At 40.7% G+C, this 15353-nt stretch overlaps 1 protein-coding gene across 1 annotated transcript; it reads right to left on the reverse strand.

Annotated features, from left to right (window-relative positions):
• Positions 1–454: 454 nt before the first annotated feature.
• org (oogenesis-related gene) lies at positions 455–15145 on the reverse strand. The gene is made up of 7 exons (XM_070860834.1): positions 15008–15145; positions 14848–14928; positions 11129–11351; positions 9664–9803; positions 6277–6411; positions 4960–5014; positions 455–586 (listed from the first exon to the last, which is right to left on the reverse strand). The coding sequence occupies exons 1-7, from the start codon at positions 15059–15061 to the stop codon at positions 582–584; spliced, it is 693 nt and encodes a 230-aa protein (XP_070716935.1). The 5' UTR covers positions 15062–15145; the 3' UTR covers positions 455–581.
• Between the last annotated feature and the right edge of the window lie 208 nt (positions 15146–15353).

Genomic DNA, 15353 nt, shown 5'->3' on the forward strand with positions numbered 1-15353 from the left:
CCAGAGGTAGGATTTAAGTAGCATCTTAAAAGGAAAGCAGTGAAGAGAGATGTTGGAAGGGAACTTGAAATTAGGACCTAGGCAGTTGAAGGCACAGCCACCAATAGTGCAGCAATTAAAATGGGGGATGCACAAAGGCCAGAATTGGAGTAGCGCAGAGATCAGAGGCTTGTCGGTGGTTAGAGATTGGGGGGGGGGGGGGGGGGGGGGGGAAGGTCATGGAGGAATTTGAAAACAAGGATGAGAATTTGAAGAGAAGCTTTGCCAGACCAGGACCCAAATGTCAGTCAGCGAGCACAGGGATCATGGGTGAACTGGACTTGTGCGGACTAGGATAAGGGCAGCAGCAGAGCTTTGGATGAGCTGAAGTTTATGAAGGGTGCAAGGTGGGAGGCCAGAGAGCAGAGCATGGGGTAGGTTGTTCATTGTAGCAAAATAAAGTTCAGTTTGACCCTTTAAACAGCTTAATCATGAATTCAATTTTATTCAAGCTCAATATACAAAACTGAATGTACAAAAGTCCAGCTACTTCAAATTACAAAGTTCACAAATATTTAGGGAAAAAAGTCAATCTCAGCTTCTCAATCTGCAAACAAAAAAAAAAGTTAGAATTTACTAGAGGCAAAAGGAAACATGGCAAGTTTTACAATACATTAGGATCCATCTAAAATCTGTAGGTCCCAGAGGTCTCATTAGTCACGAGAACTCATTCTTAGCATGGAAGCAAGTCATCCTCAATTCTGGAGGGACAGAGAGAGAACTACATAAAATTACAAAAAACATTTGGCCCAAGTATTAAAGTGGTAACCAGCCACTTGTGCAAGAACTACTTCAGGCATGTTTCAGCTTTTCCTTTAACTACATGTAGAAATCACAGCCAGTTAACATGCACCAACTACAGCTACTGAAATAGATGTGGAAATACAAAGTAAACAGTGCCAGGTCTGTAAGAACTTGTAAACTAATGCTCCAAGCACTTGTATTTCAACTCCCCTTATCCCAGTTGAAACCAAACATTGATGTCAAGCAGGTGACTAAGACAACGTGCTGGATTTTGCAGTCAGTGGTGAGTAGTGCTAGCCATTTGTTACACTTTCCCATAGATGACAGGCGTTTACACTGGAAGATGCTCTTACTGAAAAAGCACAGCACCCTCAAGAGCATTTAGGAATTGTGAACAGGACAGGCAATGGTATCTCCTTAACCAAGCTGATTTAATTGTTAGTTAACAGTGCAGATTCTGATCAAGGAAGTGCGTATACAAATATTTCAGTGCCAAATCAGGTACAGAAAGCGAGAGATTGAATTGAGAGAAAGACGAGACAAAAAAAAACTGGGTTAACAATTAGTCATTATTCACTCAGCCAGGTAGTTAAATTTTAAAAATTATTGAATATAAATTCAACTAAAACTGGAGTCATTTGTACTCCTCTCAATGCTTTGTGGGAAACATCTTCACATCCAGCAATTGTGTTCAGACACTTCAATGTTGAAAAACAACTTGTTCAATTGACCTTGCTTTTCTTTCAGATACAACGAGATCTGATGTTTATTTCCAGTCTCTAGATTTCCTTAAATATTCTTAAAAATCACACTTGGATTTTAGCCAGCTGAAGAGAGATGGTCTTGGCTTTCAGTCATCCATCCCATTAGGCAGTAGTACTTACAGCAATAGACCTCAATCAAACCACAGATGTCTTCAGCAAGCACAGTATTTTTACATACCGACTGAAATGCCAAAACAACTCCTTTCCATTTGTGCTGTCAGCTCATATCCCACGATTAGCATTTTTTGGTTAAACATTCAGGAATAGTTAATCAAGAATAGTTAGTATTAACCCTTATATCCTATGGTACTTTTATGTATCCCATCACATATAGAATGCATTAAAGACATTAAAAACAATTAAATCTGATTGAAATAGTGGCCTGAAATTCTATGTCCCAGGTCCGTACGAAGTTCCTACAGACCCAGGAAGGCATCGGAAGAGACAGGTTTCAGCGCGCAATGAGCATGCGCTGAAAACCGGCTTTTACGATCTGTCAAGTTTCTGGCTTGACAGCTCATCCGCCGATTGGGAGCAAGGACACTTGCAGGACAAGATTTCCGATATTTACGAATATCTTGCCCTGCAAATGCCCTTTAAAATCTTGCGTGTATAGCCTACTTTCACAGGCACAAATGTTTAAAAATACATGAAAACATTTGTTAAAAACTTTTCCCACTATGGCAAGTTTATTTTTAAGGCATCTTTAAACTTTAATTTAAGTGATTCTTAATTGTGTATTTTTCTTATTGTGTTGGGGTGGGGGGGGTTCTCATTTATAATAATGGGAATTCCAACTTACGGAGTTCCCATTATTATGAGAAAATACTGAACCTTGATTGGCTGCCCAGAGCCATGTGACTACAGCTCCAGCCCTGCGCACGTCCTAACATGCACGTGCTCCGAAGCGTAGGAGTGAAGGCCTCAGGCTCGGAAGTTCGAGCGGGCACAGCAGCAACAGGCAAGTGCGCAGTTTTATCTTTTTTCTTTAGTTTGCCCATGGGAAGATCTCTATTGGAATTTCAGGCCCAATATCAGAAAGGTACCAAGTCAATCCACAACAGCTCAAAGCCAAGAAAATTCCAGATCTAGCCATTTATTGTTGGAATCCAAGAATAAAACAGATTTTACAATACAAGGGTCAAATTTATGCAATAGATTCACTTACTAAAACCAAAAGATAGGATAAACTTCAGAAAATCACACAAACAAAATGAGTTCCAAAACTAAATCCAAGAAACAGAGCAAGCAGTAGCTTGAAGCAAAACAGATTTACCAACATCCACAATGGGAAGCAGAATGAAGGACAGATTAGGGGATGATTCACTTGGAACTTGAAAGCTTATTTGATAAGACTTCACATGCAGCTCAAAGGCAAGTTTTATACAGTTAACTACACAAGACAACGGGAATAATACTGGCTCACCAATGTGCACTAGGTCTCATTTCCTATTCACAAAAAGTACTTGGCTATATAATTATACAGGATCATACAGGGGGATTGGTGGGAGAGAGATTTGGATCCATTAGGTTTAAAATTATCACTCCTCAGAGAAATACAAGGCAGTGCACAATTTAAAAACACTTACTGCCATTACAGTGAAAGTGCTTTACCAACTACAACAAAACTTCACAAATTTATGAAATCAGAATCATAGGAACATTAGTGGTTTACAGCACAGAGGAGAGAGCATTCGATTCATTGCATCTGTGCCAGCTTTTGGGAGTAAACCAATACTCCCATTATTCTGCCAACTTCCCACAGCATCTTCACCCAGAGGAAACAATCTTCCCTGTTCACCCTATCAAAGCCCTTTGAAAAACAAATATCCTCTAAAAACTATGCTCCAGTGGAAATTGTCCCAGTAACTCATGACGAAAGGTCACCAACCTGAACCATTAAAGCATTTCTCTCTCCATAGATGCTGCCTGACCTGCTGAGTATTTCCAGCATTTGCTGCTTTTCTCAACTACAACAACTTCCGCAGTCACCCCCAGCACCTTTCTGTGCAAGCGCAAGAGATGCAACACCTGCCCTTTTACCTCCTCCCTTCCCATTATCCAGGGCCCAAATGCTGCTTCCAGGTGAAACAGCAATTTACTTTTACTTCTTTCAATTTAGTATACTGTATTCATTGCTGACAATGTGGTCTCCTCTACATTGGGTGACCTCCGTTCAGTCTGCAAGTGTGACCCTGAGCTTCCGGTCGCTTGTCACTTTAATTCTCCACTGCATGACCTCTGCCCTACACTGTTCCAACGAAGCTCAACGCAAGCTCAAGGAACACCACGTCATCTTTCATTTAGGCACTTTACAGCCTTCTGGACTCAACATGGAGTTCAAAAATTTCAGAGCATTACCGCTGCCAATCTTTGGCTCCCCCCATTAGACAGGTCAGAAGGAATTGTTCTCTTCCCTCCGCCATAAGTAGAGGGGAAGTGAACAGACTCCCAGCTAAACCAGTTCATTCCATTAAAAAAAAATGTCCTCAGGCAACTTTCACGTTCACAACACTGGAAATTGCATCTGGTCTCTGGAAGGAGCAAGGCAAACAGCAAACAGAATTGTAAAGACTTTGGGAGGTCAAAAAGAAAAAAGTTTAGCTGAATGGGCAAACAGAGCAGGAGCAACTTAACTTGGAGGGGTGGGAAACAATAAATTTGGTAGGAACAAGGAACGAGTACACTCTAGACAGAGACACTGAAGGATGTGTACACTGCATGCACATTTAGGTGTCCCACTACAGGAAAGGTCATTAAAGCCAGAGTGTGGAGCATGAAGTTACCAGGATGATGCGAGACATGGCGTAAAAGATTAGATTTGGGTTGCTCTAGTAAAGAGCCAGCAAATATTCTGGGCCACATGCAGTAAATTAAGGTTCTTGGAGGAGCAAGAGCTTAAATGTCCAATTTAAAAATTAAACTGCTCATGAGTACCATAAATCCCTTCCATTACAAAAGATCTTCTGGAAACTTGTAATACATGCAGCAAGGTGCAAGACTGTCATCTAGTCCAAAATGTAACTAGTAGAGTGGACAAGGGAGAACCAGTGGATGTGGTGTATTTGGACTTTCAAAAGGCTTTTGATAAGGTCCCACACAAGAGATTGGTGTGCAAAAATTAAAGCATATGGTATTGGGGGTAATATACGGACATGGAGAGAGAACTGGTTGGCAGACAGGAAGCAGAGTCGGGATAAACGGTTCCTTTTCAAAATGGCAGGCAGCGACCAGTGGGGTGCCGCAGGCGGATGATGTATAACCAGTTTTTGGTGTCTTGAAGTATTTTAGTGTTAGATTTTATTTCACAGTCAATGGTGGATTGTGACAGGAATGTACTATTACCTAGACCAAGTCAAAAGCAATGTGCTATTGGTAAAAGTATTGATGCGAATATACTTCAAAATCTTACCTCCTGAATTGACGTGTTCCTCAGAATCAATGCAAGGTGCACCAGTTTCATTCTCCTAGAGTGTAGAAATTATATTATTCAATATTTAGTTTAATATATGCATCTTAAATTTCTTAAGAACTTTACATTCAGGAGGCAAGATGGCAGCCTTTTGCAGACTGTCCAGTCAGCAAAGTCCAGATTAAATGGGATAAGGTTATATCTTCCTTTTGCTAGCTACAACTTTTCAATCCTCAAAATATGCAAATGCAGCTACTCTTCAGCCTCTCAGCCCAGGTACCCCCCAACCCCACCCCACCCGTTCACCGGAGAGGAGGATAAATCAGGTTAACTAGACTTTAGTCAGATGCCAATTGTGGGAAAACAAAATCCATAACTCAAGATAAAATTAGTCAACATTTAGAAATACATAAGTTATTCAAAGACAGCCAGTACAGATTTGTTAAAGGCAAGTAGAGTTTGACACATTTACTTTTGCTTTTTTGAAGTGACCAATTTGGATAAAGAGAAGACTGTAAAGGGAATGTATATTGATTTTCAAAAGGCATTTGATATGGTGTCTCCCAAGGAACTTTAGAAAAATTCAGGCGTATGGTACAAAGAAATGCAGGCCAATATTTCCATACCAATCCTGAAAAGGGAAAATAAAGTCCAGAAAAAATTATGGCTCAGTAATGTTGCAACACTGTTGGAAGACAAAAATGTTGACAGCCAGAGTAGCATGCATCAAATCTAGCAGTTAAATACTGAAAATGTCTGAAGCAGCAACTAACTTAAAAAGCAAAGTAAAAGTGCCATAATATTCAATGATGCAAAGGGAGATATTATTGATGTTTTAATCACTCGTAACATTTCATAGTCAAGTGTTGTTCTAATCAGATGGAGAGAATGTTGAGAACAGTCACTTTGTATGCCTTCAGTGCAACTGTGCATTCAGATCAAAGGAATGAAGTGTTAAGACCACAGTGGGCAGTTCAGGCTACTTTAAAAAGCAGTTCTGAACATCCTACCGATGAAGACAGGTTCAGATAATTTTAGAGAATTTAGGATTATGAAGCAGATTAGCAAAATGTAGTTATCCTTTAAACATGACTGGCTATAAACAATGCTAAACTGGCAGACAAGGAGCAACACCTAGAAAGGCAGTCCTTTACAATGAATAGGAGTCTCAAGGCCAATAACAATGTGAAACATCTTCAACCTCTTCCTCAGACTCAATGTATGTAGAATGGACAGATTTAATTGCCATAACTGCCAATGAGAAAATCTTCCCCAAAACTCCAAGTTTTTAAATTGTGCAAAATATCTAGTTCTAACCTCATGGTAAGGAGTTTCTTTCAGCCTGATGATGCCAGGTTTGTCAGTTTCTTCTATTTCCAGGTCAGTCTCCGTATCATTGCATTCCCGGTGTTCCTCACTGACTTCCTCAGAATCAGTGTAGTATTTGCTAGGCTAAATACAAATGCAAATGTGGAATCAGTTTAAAAATTGAATCCGTTACCAGCACAAAGTGAAACCTTAACTAGAAGGACAGAATGACAATTAACTGGAATGCTAAAACAGTCTTCTCCACAAAAGAAGGATTAAAAAAAAAATCTTCTTTAGAAAACAACGCACTATTGTTTTGATCAAATCAAAGTGGACATACCCTACGCAAACCTATTTTGCTAGTTTCCAACTTGTAGCCCAACTGAAGATGGAGTCCCCTAACAACCGACAGTGGGTATTTAAGCCAGTCAGAAACGTGCAATAGATGATCTTTCATTCTCATTGGTGTGCTACAGACTACATGCAAGACTTAATATAGAAGTCAGTATCGTATTTCAATCACATGAAATCATTGGAAAAGGGAGTCACATTTTGCCTCAAAAGAATGCAGCAAGTTTGACTGTACAATTATAGTCTCACTTTAGTTTATTTTGATGAAGAAAATAAAATGGCAAAATTGGATTATAATAATCCCTAGCAAAGGAATGAGGAAAGCAGACTGACGAAGTAGCAGGTAGGCAATCTTTATTTTTCATTTCCTACTTTCTCCATACACTATATGGAAGCTAACAAAGCAATCCAAAACAGAGGAAAGCCCACTGCAAAGGAGCAAGAGCAAAGTCACTGACTTGTTAAAGTAATGTTGTTTGGATTACTTTAAGTGTGTGGACGTATACAGCAACTGTGCAGATGCCCTTAAGGACTTGCTCTCGGCTAAGCCGACCAGGAAGGACTAGACATTAAAGCATCTCTCAACTATGCTGAGATTTTCTACCTGCCAGAAAGCAGAAGTGCATATGGAAATGGGCTATGGACCACAAGCATAAGAAAAAGCAAATAGCTGTAAAACAAGGCTCTACAAGCAACCCAATACAAAATACTCAAATTCAGACTGAAAGACCAACCAACTGCCCAAGTTAAAAGGAATATCCTTTATTCCTGATCCACCTCTACTTTGATAGGCTGTGCTCAAGGTAGGAACTTCACCTCAGTTACTAAAAACTCTTCCACAACCAGTACCCAAGTTCATCCACTCAGCTTAAAACCAGCAACCAGAAAATTAGCTTCCCTCTCCAAAATTAACACTAATCTCACAGGAAGCTGAGGTTTGGAGAGGGGGAAATGGGAGAAAAGGAGGGGGGGGAGGGGTGATGTAGAGAAAAGGGGAAGTATACTGCAATGGAGATAGCAGAGGATTCTAGGCTTTTTTCATAAAATAGGATAGTCACCAAGCCAGGTGAGACGCCTAGAATAATTACCCTGCTTTTGACGGATTCGGACTCATCTCTTTGGCCAGAGTCAGCCATTGAGAGACAAAGGTTTTGCAAGGACCAAATGCAGGCTATATGGCTCAAAGTCCAATAATTGAAAAATGGGCAAGTTTAATCTACTAGTCTCACTTAGTGGTAATGAATGGAGTGAGGAAGCGTATTATCTGCCACTTACTTAGGAAGACAACACCATGGACTTCTATGCATCACTACTTGCTACATAGTTCAAGATTCCAACATAGCCAGAGAATGACAAAAGCAGAGGTTTAAAACTTCCTACACACAACTGCAAGAAAGCATATCAAGAGACAAGTGTTCAAAACGAGCCCTGAACTCAAAGCTGGGGCAGGTGCAGGAATAGAAAGCACCATGGATCACCGAGAATCAGAAGTCCCAAACGTTTAATAATGTTTAGGGAAGCAATCTGCTCCCATCAGGCAAAGAGTTTGCATTCATGCAAACCTAGAGCTGGTTAGCATCAAGATAGCCCAGCAAGCAAGGTCTCACCTGCTCTCCTGGTCCAACATGAACTCTGCCAGTTCCAAGAAACTTAGTGGGTAGCAATAAGAGGAAATTCACATTTTGACTATGCCTGGAGATGGTTGGTTGTCCTATCTAATGTGGCACAAGAAACCAACTACAGGGGCTGGGACCAGTGTGATCAGCCATAGTCTTAAATAGGAGTAAGAGTCGGCCATTTAATATGTTCTTATGTGCTGTGCCTTATAAACCACAATTGGGATCAAGTCACATTTTGTTACTAAAAAGTATCTAGTTTTCTTTCCTTTATGGGAGAGGTGACAAGCTTGCCAAAGAAAACATTAGATTAAACATAAAGACACACTCTAAAAACAGAGATTAACTTTGTTTGGTAACTTCAACCACCTGCAAGTAAACTCACTAAAAATGCCAGGTCCATTCAAGCAATTAATTTAAAAAAAAAAGGTGCAGCATGGAAGAAACTATTCTGTAAAAATGGTGGAGAGAGAAAGATCGAGGGAATATTGCAAGCTGGTAAACTTGACAAACAGGCTTTTCTAAAAAAAATGTTGAGTTGGCCACTGTAAATCATAGTGGTCTAAATCATTTGAAGGGAGGGGGAAAAAAAAAAAGGGCTTTCCTTTTTAAAAAAGGAACTGTCCTCAGGATGTGAGGTACATTGCCCATACCTAGTTGGACCAAAGGACACCAAGTGTCAATTACAGTGTGCAACTGGAGTCATGTGTAGACCAGACTGGGATGCGCGGAGGGCCTGTTCTCTTCCCTGAAGGACGTTAGTGAACTACTCGAATTTTACTACAATTGGAAAGCCTTTATGATCATTTTTTAACTAACACTTGCCCCCAAGTTACCAGAGTTATTGAATTCAATTTCACAATTTGGCATGGTGGGATTTGAATGCATGACCTCTGGGCTGCAAGGCCAGTACTGTAACCACGACAGTACCATGCTTTGGCTTTCTGAAGACCAGAAATGTCCAAGCCAAACTTGATTAAAAGCTAAGGCGTCAAAGTCAGATGTACTTTTATGAATGGTAGCTTCCTCTATGCTTCTAGGTAAAGGCATTGGATAGCTCAGAATTTCTCCTTGCTCGGTGTTACATTAGCTTATCAATGGCAGCACGAGCAGAAGCATCACAAATGGCCTCAGTGCTCCTTATTTTTTTTTTTTTTAAAAAGAGGTAAAATGGAGTTCCCATTCCAAGTTCCAATCCACTGACCTTGCTGATAACATTAGACAGAGGTCAGCTACGACATCCCTCACTCAATATCCCAGTTGCTGTCTAGGCTGGTTCATTAGACCTGTGGAGCCATACTCCAAACATACTGCCCTTCAGGGAAAGCAAATGTAGGCAGTTTGGTGATGGCTGTGCATAACCACAGGATCCAAAACAGTTTAAGATTACAAATAATCTGATAGCATTAACTGCAACATATATCAATACCTCATAAGTGGGGTCCTGCACATCATCATCTGGCATGTCACAGGACAAAGATTCAATCCAGCAAAGTTCTTCTTCATCTACGTCATCTTGTTTCCTTTTGCTTCCTTTGCCACATGGTTTACTTGATGATTTTCTTAGTTCTAAAATGAAAGTTAGTTATAGTACAGAATGCATGTAATAAACTGCATTTACAGTCAAATTTATTGGCACAGACAGACAGATTCTCCACAACAGACAGCAGTCTCGCATGCAGGTCAAAGGAAGCAAGACCCAATTATATAGTGACTGCACTTTGGACAAATATTGGCTAATTAGATTTACTATTCAAGTTTGTTTTGTACCAGACTCCTGAATTTGTAAGCTATGGAAAGTGAATCTTTCCAATTTCAAGACTGGATGGTGATCTACACTGTCCATTTGAAGCAATACAAGACATCATGAAAGCACCTAAGCAGCACAGTTTCAACACTTACCTGTGCCAAAGATAACTATCTTTAAAATGACTAGACCAGTTTGGCCCTCCAGAATAAGCTTAATTAATTATACTAGGTGCAGCTTGGGATGGGGTACAGCACAGGCAGAGTAAAAAGATGCAAACTGGTTTTGTTGTGTATCTGTAAAGCATGCACGCCCATATTCTGCCACCACGGAGTGCATCCCCTGATCCCCTGAAATCCCAAGGGATCCCAGCATCCCTTGGGATCACTGTATGTAGGCCGGCCCCCAAGGCCTGTTCCTCACTCTGGAGTGTCTTAATAAAGACTGAGGTCACTGTTGCTTTAACCTCCCTGTGTGCAGTCTCATGTGTGTTAGGAACACAATATGTTTAAAGCAATTTTAGCACAAATTCTGCTGTGATTTTAGAGGACTAAATGCCTGCCTCTCTTCCAAGTACCTCCTTCCCAAAATCCAGCTAAAATCAACACTTCAGATATCTGGCTGTTTCCAACTAACGCTGTAGTATCTATTTAGTGAGATCACATCACACCAACATTAGTGATACATCACTTGACTGAGTTGGTTATCAAAATAGGCTTTCAGTAGTTTAGCTAGCTTGTAGTACTGATCAAAAGTGAAACCATATGTGCTCAAGTCAGTCAAACTCATTGCAAGCTCTGAGTTTGAACACTTTTATTGGGATCAGCATGGACAGTGATCAACTAACATGCTTCTCAATTGTGTAGAGACCTTGAAGATTGCAGCACAGCTCCCCATTTATTCCTCTGCTCCAGAAAGGTATTTGCAAATGCCTGAGATTAGTCATTAAAAAAAAAACATAAGTCTAAAAAAAGGTGTTAAAAATAAAATCTGCACAATTTACTTAAAGCTCAAAGCCTTTCAGGAAGCTGAACAGAAGTCACACTTTAAACAATGAGATAATTGTTTAGAATACAGTCTACAAAAGATGCATGGACATACAGTAGCCAAATTGTTTTAGTATCACTTCAAATAACAGAATTCTTACCGTCTGAAATTTCCCCTTGACCCAAACTGCTGGTCACAGGGAAGCCGAGCATCTGCTGCAGCCTGCAGGGTGCTATAGTAAACAAAAACCGTGCTAATCTGCTTAAACGTTTCTTTCCTGTGACCCAGCGTCTTTTTGTGTGCACCTTCAAGTCAGTCGCTTTCAATTCTTCCACTTGTGCAGAGACAGTAGCCCACGTTGACAACCTTCGAATCAGGCTGAACTAGAAAAACAGAAACTTTACACAAACTCAAGAATTTTAGATGTCCCCAGAACCTATTTGAAAAATACTACAGCACAAGAGAGAGATAACCATGCAGGAAGCTGCTGCTCAGCCCTCAATGCCATTAACTGTCCAAGATCATACTTAAAAAAAAATACCAGTCCATGCATCGTGCAACCCCAAAATTGATTATAGCTTGATATTTAGCAATGGGACGCAGAGTCCATTTGCAATCACTTCCTCGAGGCAACCCTCCCTCTACCAAAAAAAAACAGACTCTAGAGAATTTGCCTCCAAGAGTTAGCCCAACACAAAATTCCTTTATCCATTAAACAAACTACAAAATACAGACACACTCCAATCTAATTTAAGTGGAGGATTTTTGGAACTGAACTCATTCATTACACAATTTATACTAGACAAAACCCAGAGCAGAATTAAAAATATGCAAGAGCAGCATATCACTTAGAACGGAGATGGACAATATAGTCCACAACACAACAGACTTGGTACGGTTTGCTCCCAACCACAGCTCAACTCACCCATACTTGCATAGAATCTCACTAAATACATGGCAGCCTACAACAAAAAGTACTCCATATATTTCACACCTACACTATGTACCAAACATCATTCCTTCCCTGCCAGCTTTCATCACTAGCCTACTCAGTCATTAATTTCATTCTGGGGTGCAGTTCAACAGACACTTTTTGCCTTCTAATACCTCATCCAAGTTAGCATTCCTCGTGTGACTCGAGGCTATTTTACAGTTAATTCACTACAGACTGAATCAAACTTGGGACCTTTTGGTATGAATGGATCAGTTACTCACTGTCTTAACCATTGTGTCACGAATAAAATACATTCCCAAATTAACAGCCATAAAGTGGATTGGTACCTTGTTATCACTACTTGCCTCCAACTGGTGAGAAGCAATTACAAGAGATGCACATTCTTCAGCCCAATCCACTAAAAATAGCTTTCATGCCAAGATAACCCAGGTTCCTCCCAATAAGCAAATTGTGCAAGATTGCTGAGAGTCATTAGGGTGCAGTGTCCATTAAGATATCCTTAAAAGTATGTTTAAATATATTGGAGCTTCCATTAACTGCAATAATGATCATCCAAAACTTGTATTACAGAAAATGTCACCCCATTAAATCTTAAAGTAGCCTTGTCCAACACATATTGCTGACTAGCCACAGGTGTGGCTGGTGACACTTTCAGCCACATGCATTTTACACTAAAATTAGTGCATTACATACACTATACTGGTATCAGATGTATGTTTACTAAACATCTACCATTTGGTAACCAGGGGAGTAAAGCACTTGAACAAAAGTCTGAGCACACTTTTCATCTTTAACAAATGCACAAAAAAGGTTAAAGTACACATGCACTTGCATACAAAGAGATTGAATGCCCAACTGTTTATTATTCATTTAACAAATGCAAATTAGGCACTTCTGGATTCCCAATTAGCTACATGCAGCTTGTAGCTAACAGATTGGAGAACACTACCTTAAAGCACAAAGAAAGGACATGAAATTGATTTGCTAATTTACAACATTGTCATTCAAACATAGGAACACATTGTTGGAAATGCTGTTCATTTAACATTTGTAGCAGCAATAATACACACCTATATGCCATGTAAAAGACATCAGCAAAAGCATTGACGCCAGCAGTAGGGAAAAGGGGGGAAGCAGGGCAAAAAGTTTTTTTTGTGTGCTTTGAGGTTCGGATGTGGTAAAATAAGGGGATTGGGGCATTCCATAGCACTAAGCTGATGGTGCAACCAGCAATAAACAAACCAGTGTCAGCAGCAGAGAACATTTGCACAACTTACAGCTGGAAATGATTACTGGAGGTTACAGAGTAACTTCATTAAAAAAAGTTAACAGTGAAGAAAATAGATAGTATCAAGTATTAGTCGAGGCACAGAATATAAGAGCAAGGACATTATGCTGGAGTAGTGTGTACAGTTCTGGTCATCACATCACAGGAAATGTGTGATTGCACTGGAAAGGGTGCAGAGGAAATTTACAAGAATGTTGCCTGGACTGGAGAATTTTGGCTGAGGAAAGATTGGAGATGCTGAGTCTGTTTTCTTTGGAACAGAGGAGGCTGAGGAAAGACCTGTGGTGTATAAAATTATGAGGGGCCTGGTGTATAGGAAGGACCCATTTCCCTTGGCAGAGGGGGTCAACACTGGGGGGGGGGCATAGATTTAAAGTAATGGGGGGGATGCCATAGATTTAAAGTAATGGGGGGGGGGGCGGCACCATAGATTTAAAGTAATGGGGGGGGGGGCCATAGATTTAAAGTAATGGGCAGGGCGGGGCCATAGATTTAAAGTAATGGGCAGGGCGGGGCCATAGATTTAAAGTAATGGGCAGGGCGGGGCCATAGATTTAAAGTAATGGGCAGGGCGGGGCCATAGATTTAAAGTAATGGGCAGGGCGGGGCCATAGATTTAAAGTAATGGGCAGGGCGGGGCCATAGAAGGAGGTTGAGAGGACATGAGGGGAAATTTCTTCACCTAGAAGGTGGTGGGGGTCTGGAACTCACTGTCTGAAAGGATGGTAGAGGCAGAAACCCTCACCACATTTAAAAAGTACTTGGATGTTCACTTAAAGTGACATAACCTATAGGGTTACAGACCAAGAGCTGGAAAGTAGGATTAGGCTGGATAGCTCTTGGTCGGCCAGCACAGACCTGATGGACTGAAATGGCCTCCTTCCATGCTATAAGTTTGAGTCAAGATATACTCCAATAATTTTCAGAAAGATAGTCAACGGATTTTATGTAATTACTTCAAAATGTTCAGAGGTTTGAATTTCTGTATGCAATATAAAAAGGCACCTCAGACAGGTATTAGAAAGACAATGCATTAGAACCATTAAACCACATTCTTGAGTGATCTGCTGCACATGTATTTATTTCAGTTTTTCACCCGTGAGCCTGCAGTATCAACAGGCTACTGGAGCATGGAGAGCATTACTGCTAAACCAAACCACCTTCTGAACCAAGAGACACTACCCAATGGGATTTAATGGGCAACAATCAGGACTAAACATTCTCCTTAGACAGTCAGCATCATTAACCTGGGGTTACATGCATTCAGTGCCTTAAACTTCTCCAGGTCTGTCACACCGATACTATCAGGCCTGAAAATATTCCAAATTCCCCAACTGTAGATTTTCAACAAAATAACGATCCCAAAAATTGAGACACTCTTTATAATGGTTTAACAGGAGCTTTGAGGGTCAATAAAATTGACAAGTTACAGTATGATGAAATTACGTTGCATTCCAAAAGGTAGCAATTTAATTCAGGGCAAATCGACACCTAGCACGTGATAATTGACTGCATCTTAAGTACAGGCAAACACATTAGAATTTGGGATGGCGAGAAATTCCCAAACTTTCAGCTACCGTTAAGTTACAACGAAACAGGGATCAGAGCAGTCCGTACACACACGGCATCCACATACCAGGTACTTCAACGGCCCGAATTCAGACATCCTGCCCAGGAAAGTGAGCAAAGGAGCTTCTCTGGTCGCTGAACATTCCTCCTAAATATAAAGAACTCAAATCAACCACCAAGGAGAAAAATGCTTTTGTTCACTCCCATTAAAAAAAAAACTACCTTACCTTAGAATCTTTGCATTCATCTTTACCAGCGCCAGTATCTTCTTGCAAAGACATCTTGTGAAAACGAGACTGACACCACCGAGCGTAGTATTAGCCCGAATCGCTCGGCAACGAGTTGAACCCAACAGGGCACACGTGAATCGCTAACACGGGACCACTTACCAGTCTTAAAGGGGTAGCGCAGGAAGTACTTTTAACATTTTTGAGTAGCCATGGTGAGGTGACTCAGAGTTGTCAGAGAGACCGCTCTCTCTCTCTCCCTCTTATAAACCATGGCTCAATTGGTAGCGTCTCGCCTCGGAGTTAGAAGGTGGTGGGATCAAGTCCCACTTAGGTTCAAGACTCT

The sequence above is a fragment of the Pristiophorus japonicus genome, chromosome 18 (genome assembly GCF_044704955.1).
Source record: "Pristiophorus japonicus isolate sPriJap1 chromosome 18, sPriJap1.hap1, whole genome shotgun sequence".
In the NCBI taxonomy this organism is placed as follows: Eukaryota; Metazoa; Chordata; class Chondrichthyes; family Pristiophoridae; genus Pristiophorus; species Pristiophorus japonicus.

Bases quoted from the DNA above. Each gene is read 5' to 3' on its own strand.
- org (XM_070860834.1), bottom strand. From the start codon at position 15,061: ATGTCTTTGCAAGAAGATACTGGCGCTGGTAAAGATGAATGCAAAGAT. The intron at 14,929-15,007 runs GTAAGGTAGTTT...CTTTATATTTAG, and splicing joins ATGAATGCAAAGATTCTAAG to GAGGAATGTTCAGCGACCAG. The intron at 5,015-6,276 runs GTTAGAACTAGA...TCTACACTCTAG, and splicing joins AAGAAACTCCTTACCATGAG to GAGAATGAAACTGGTGCACC.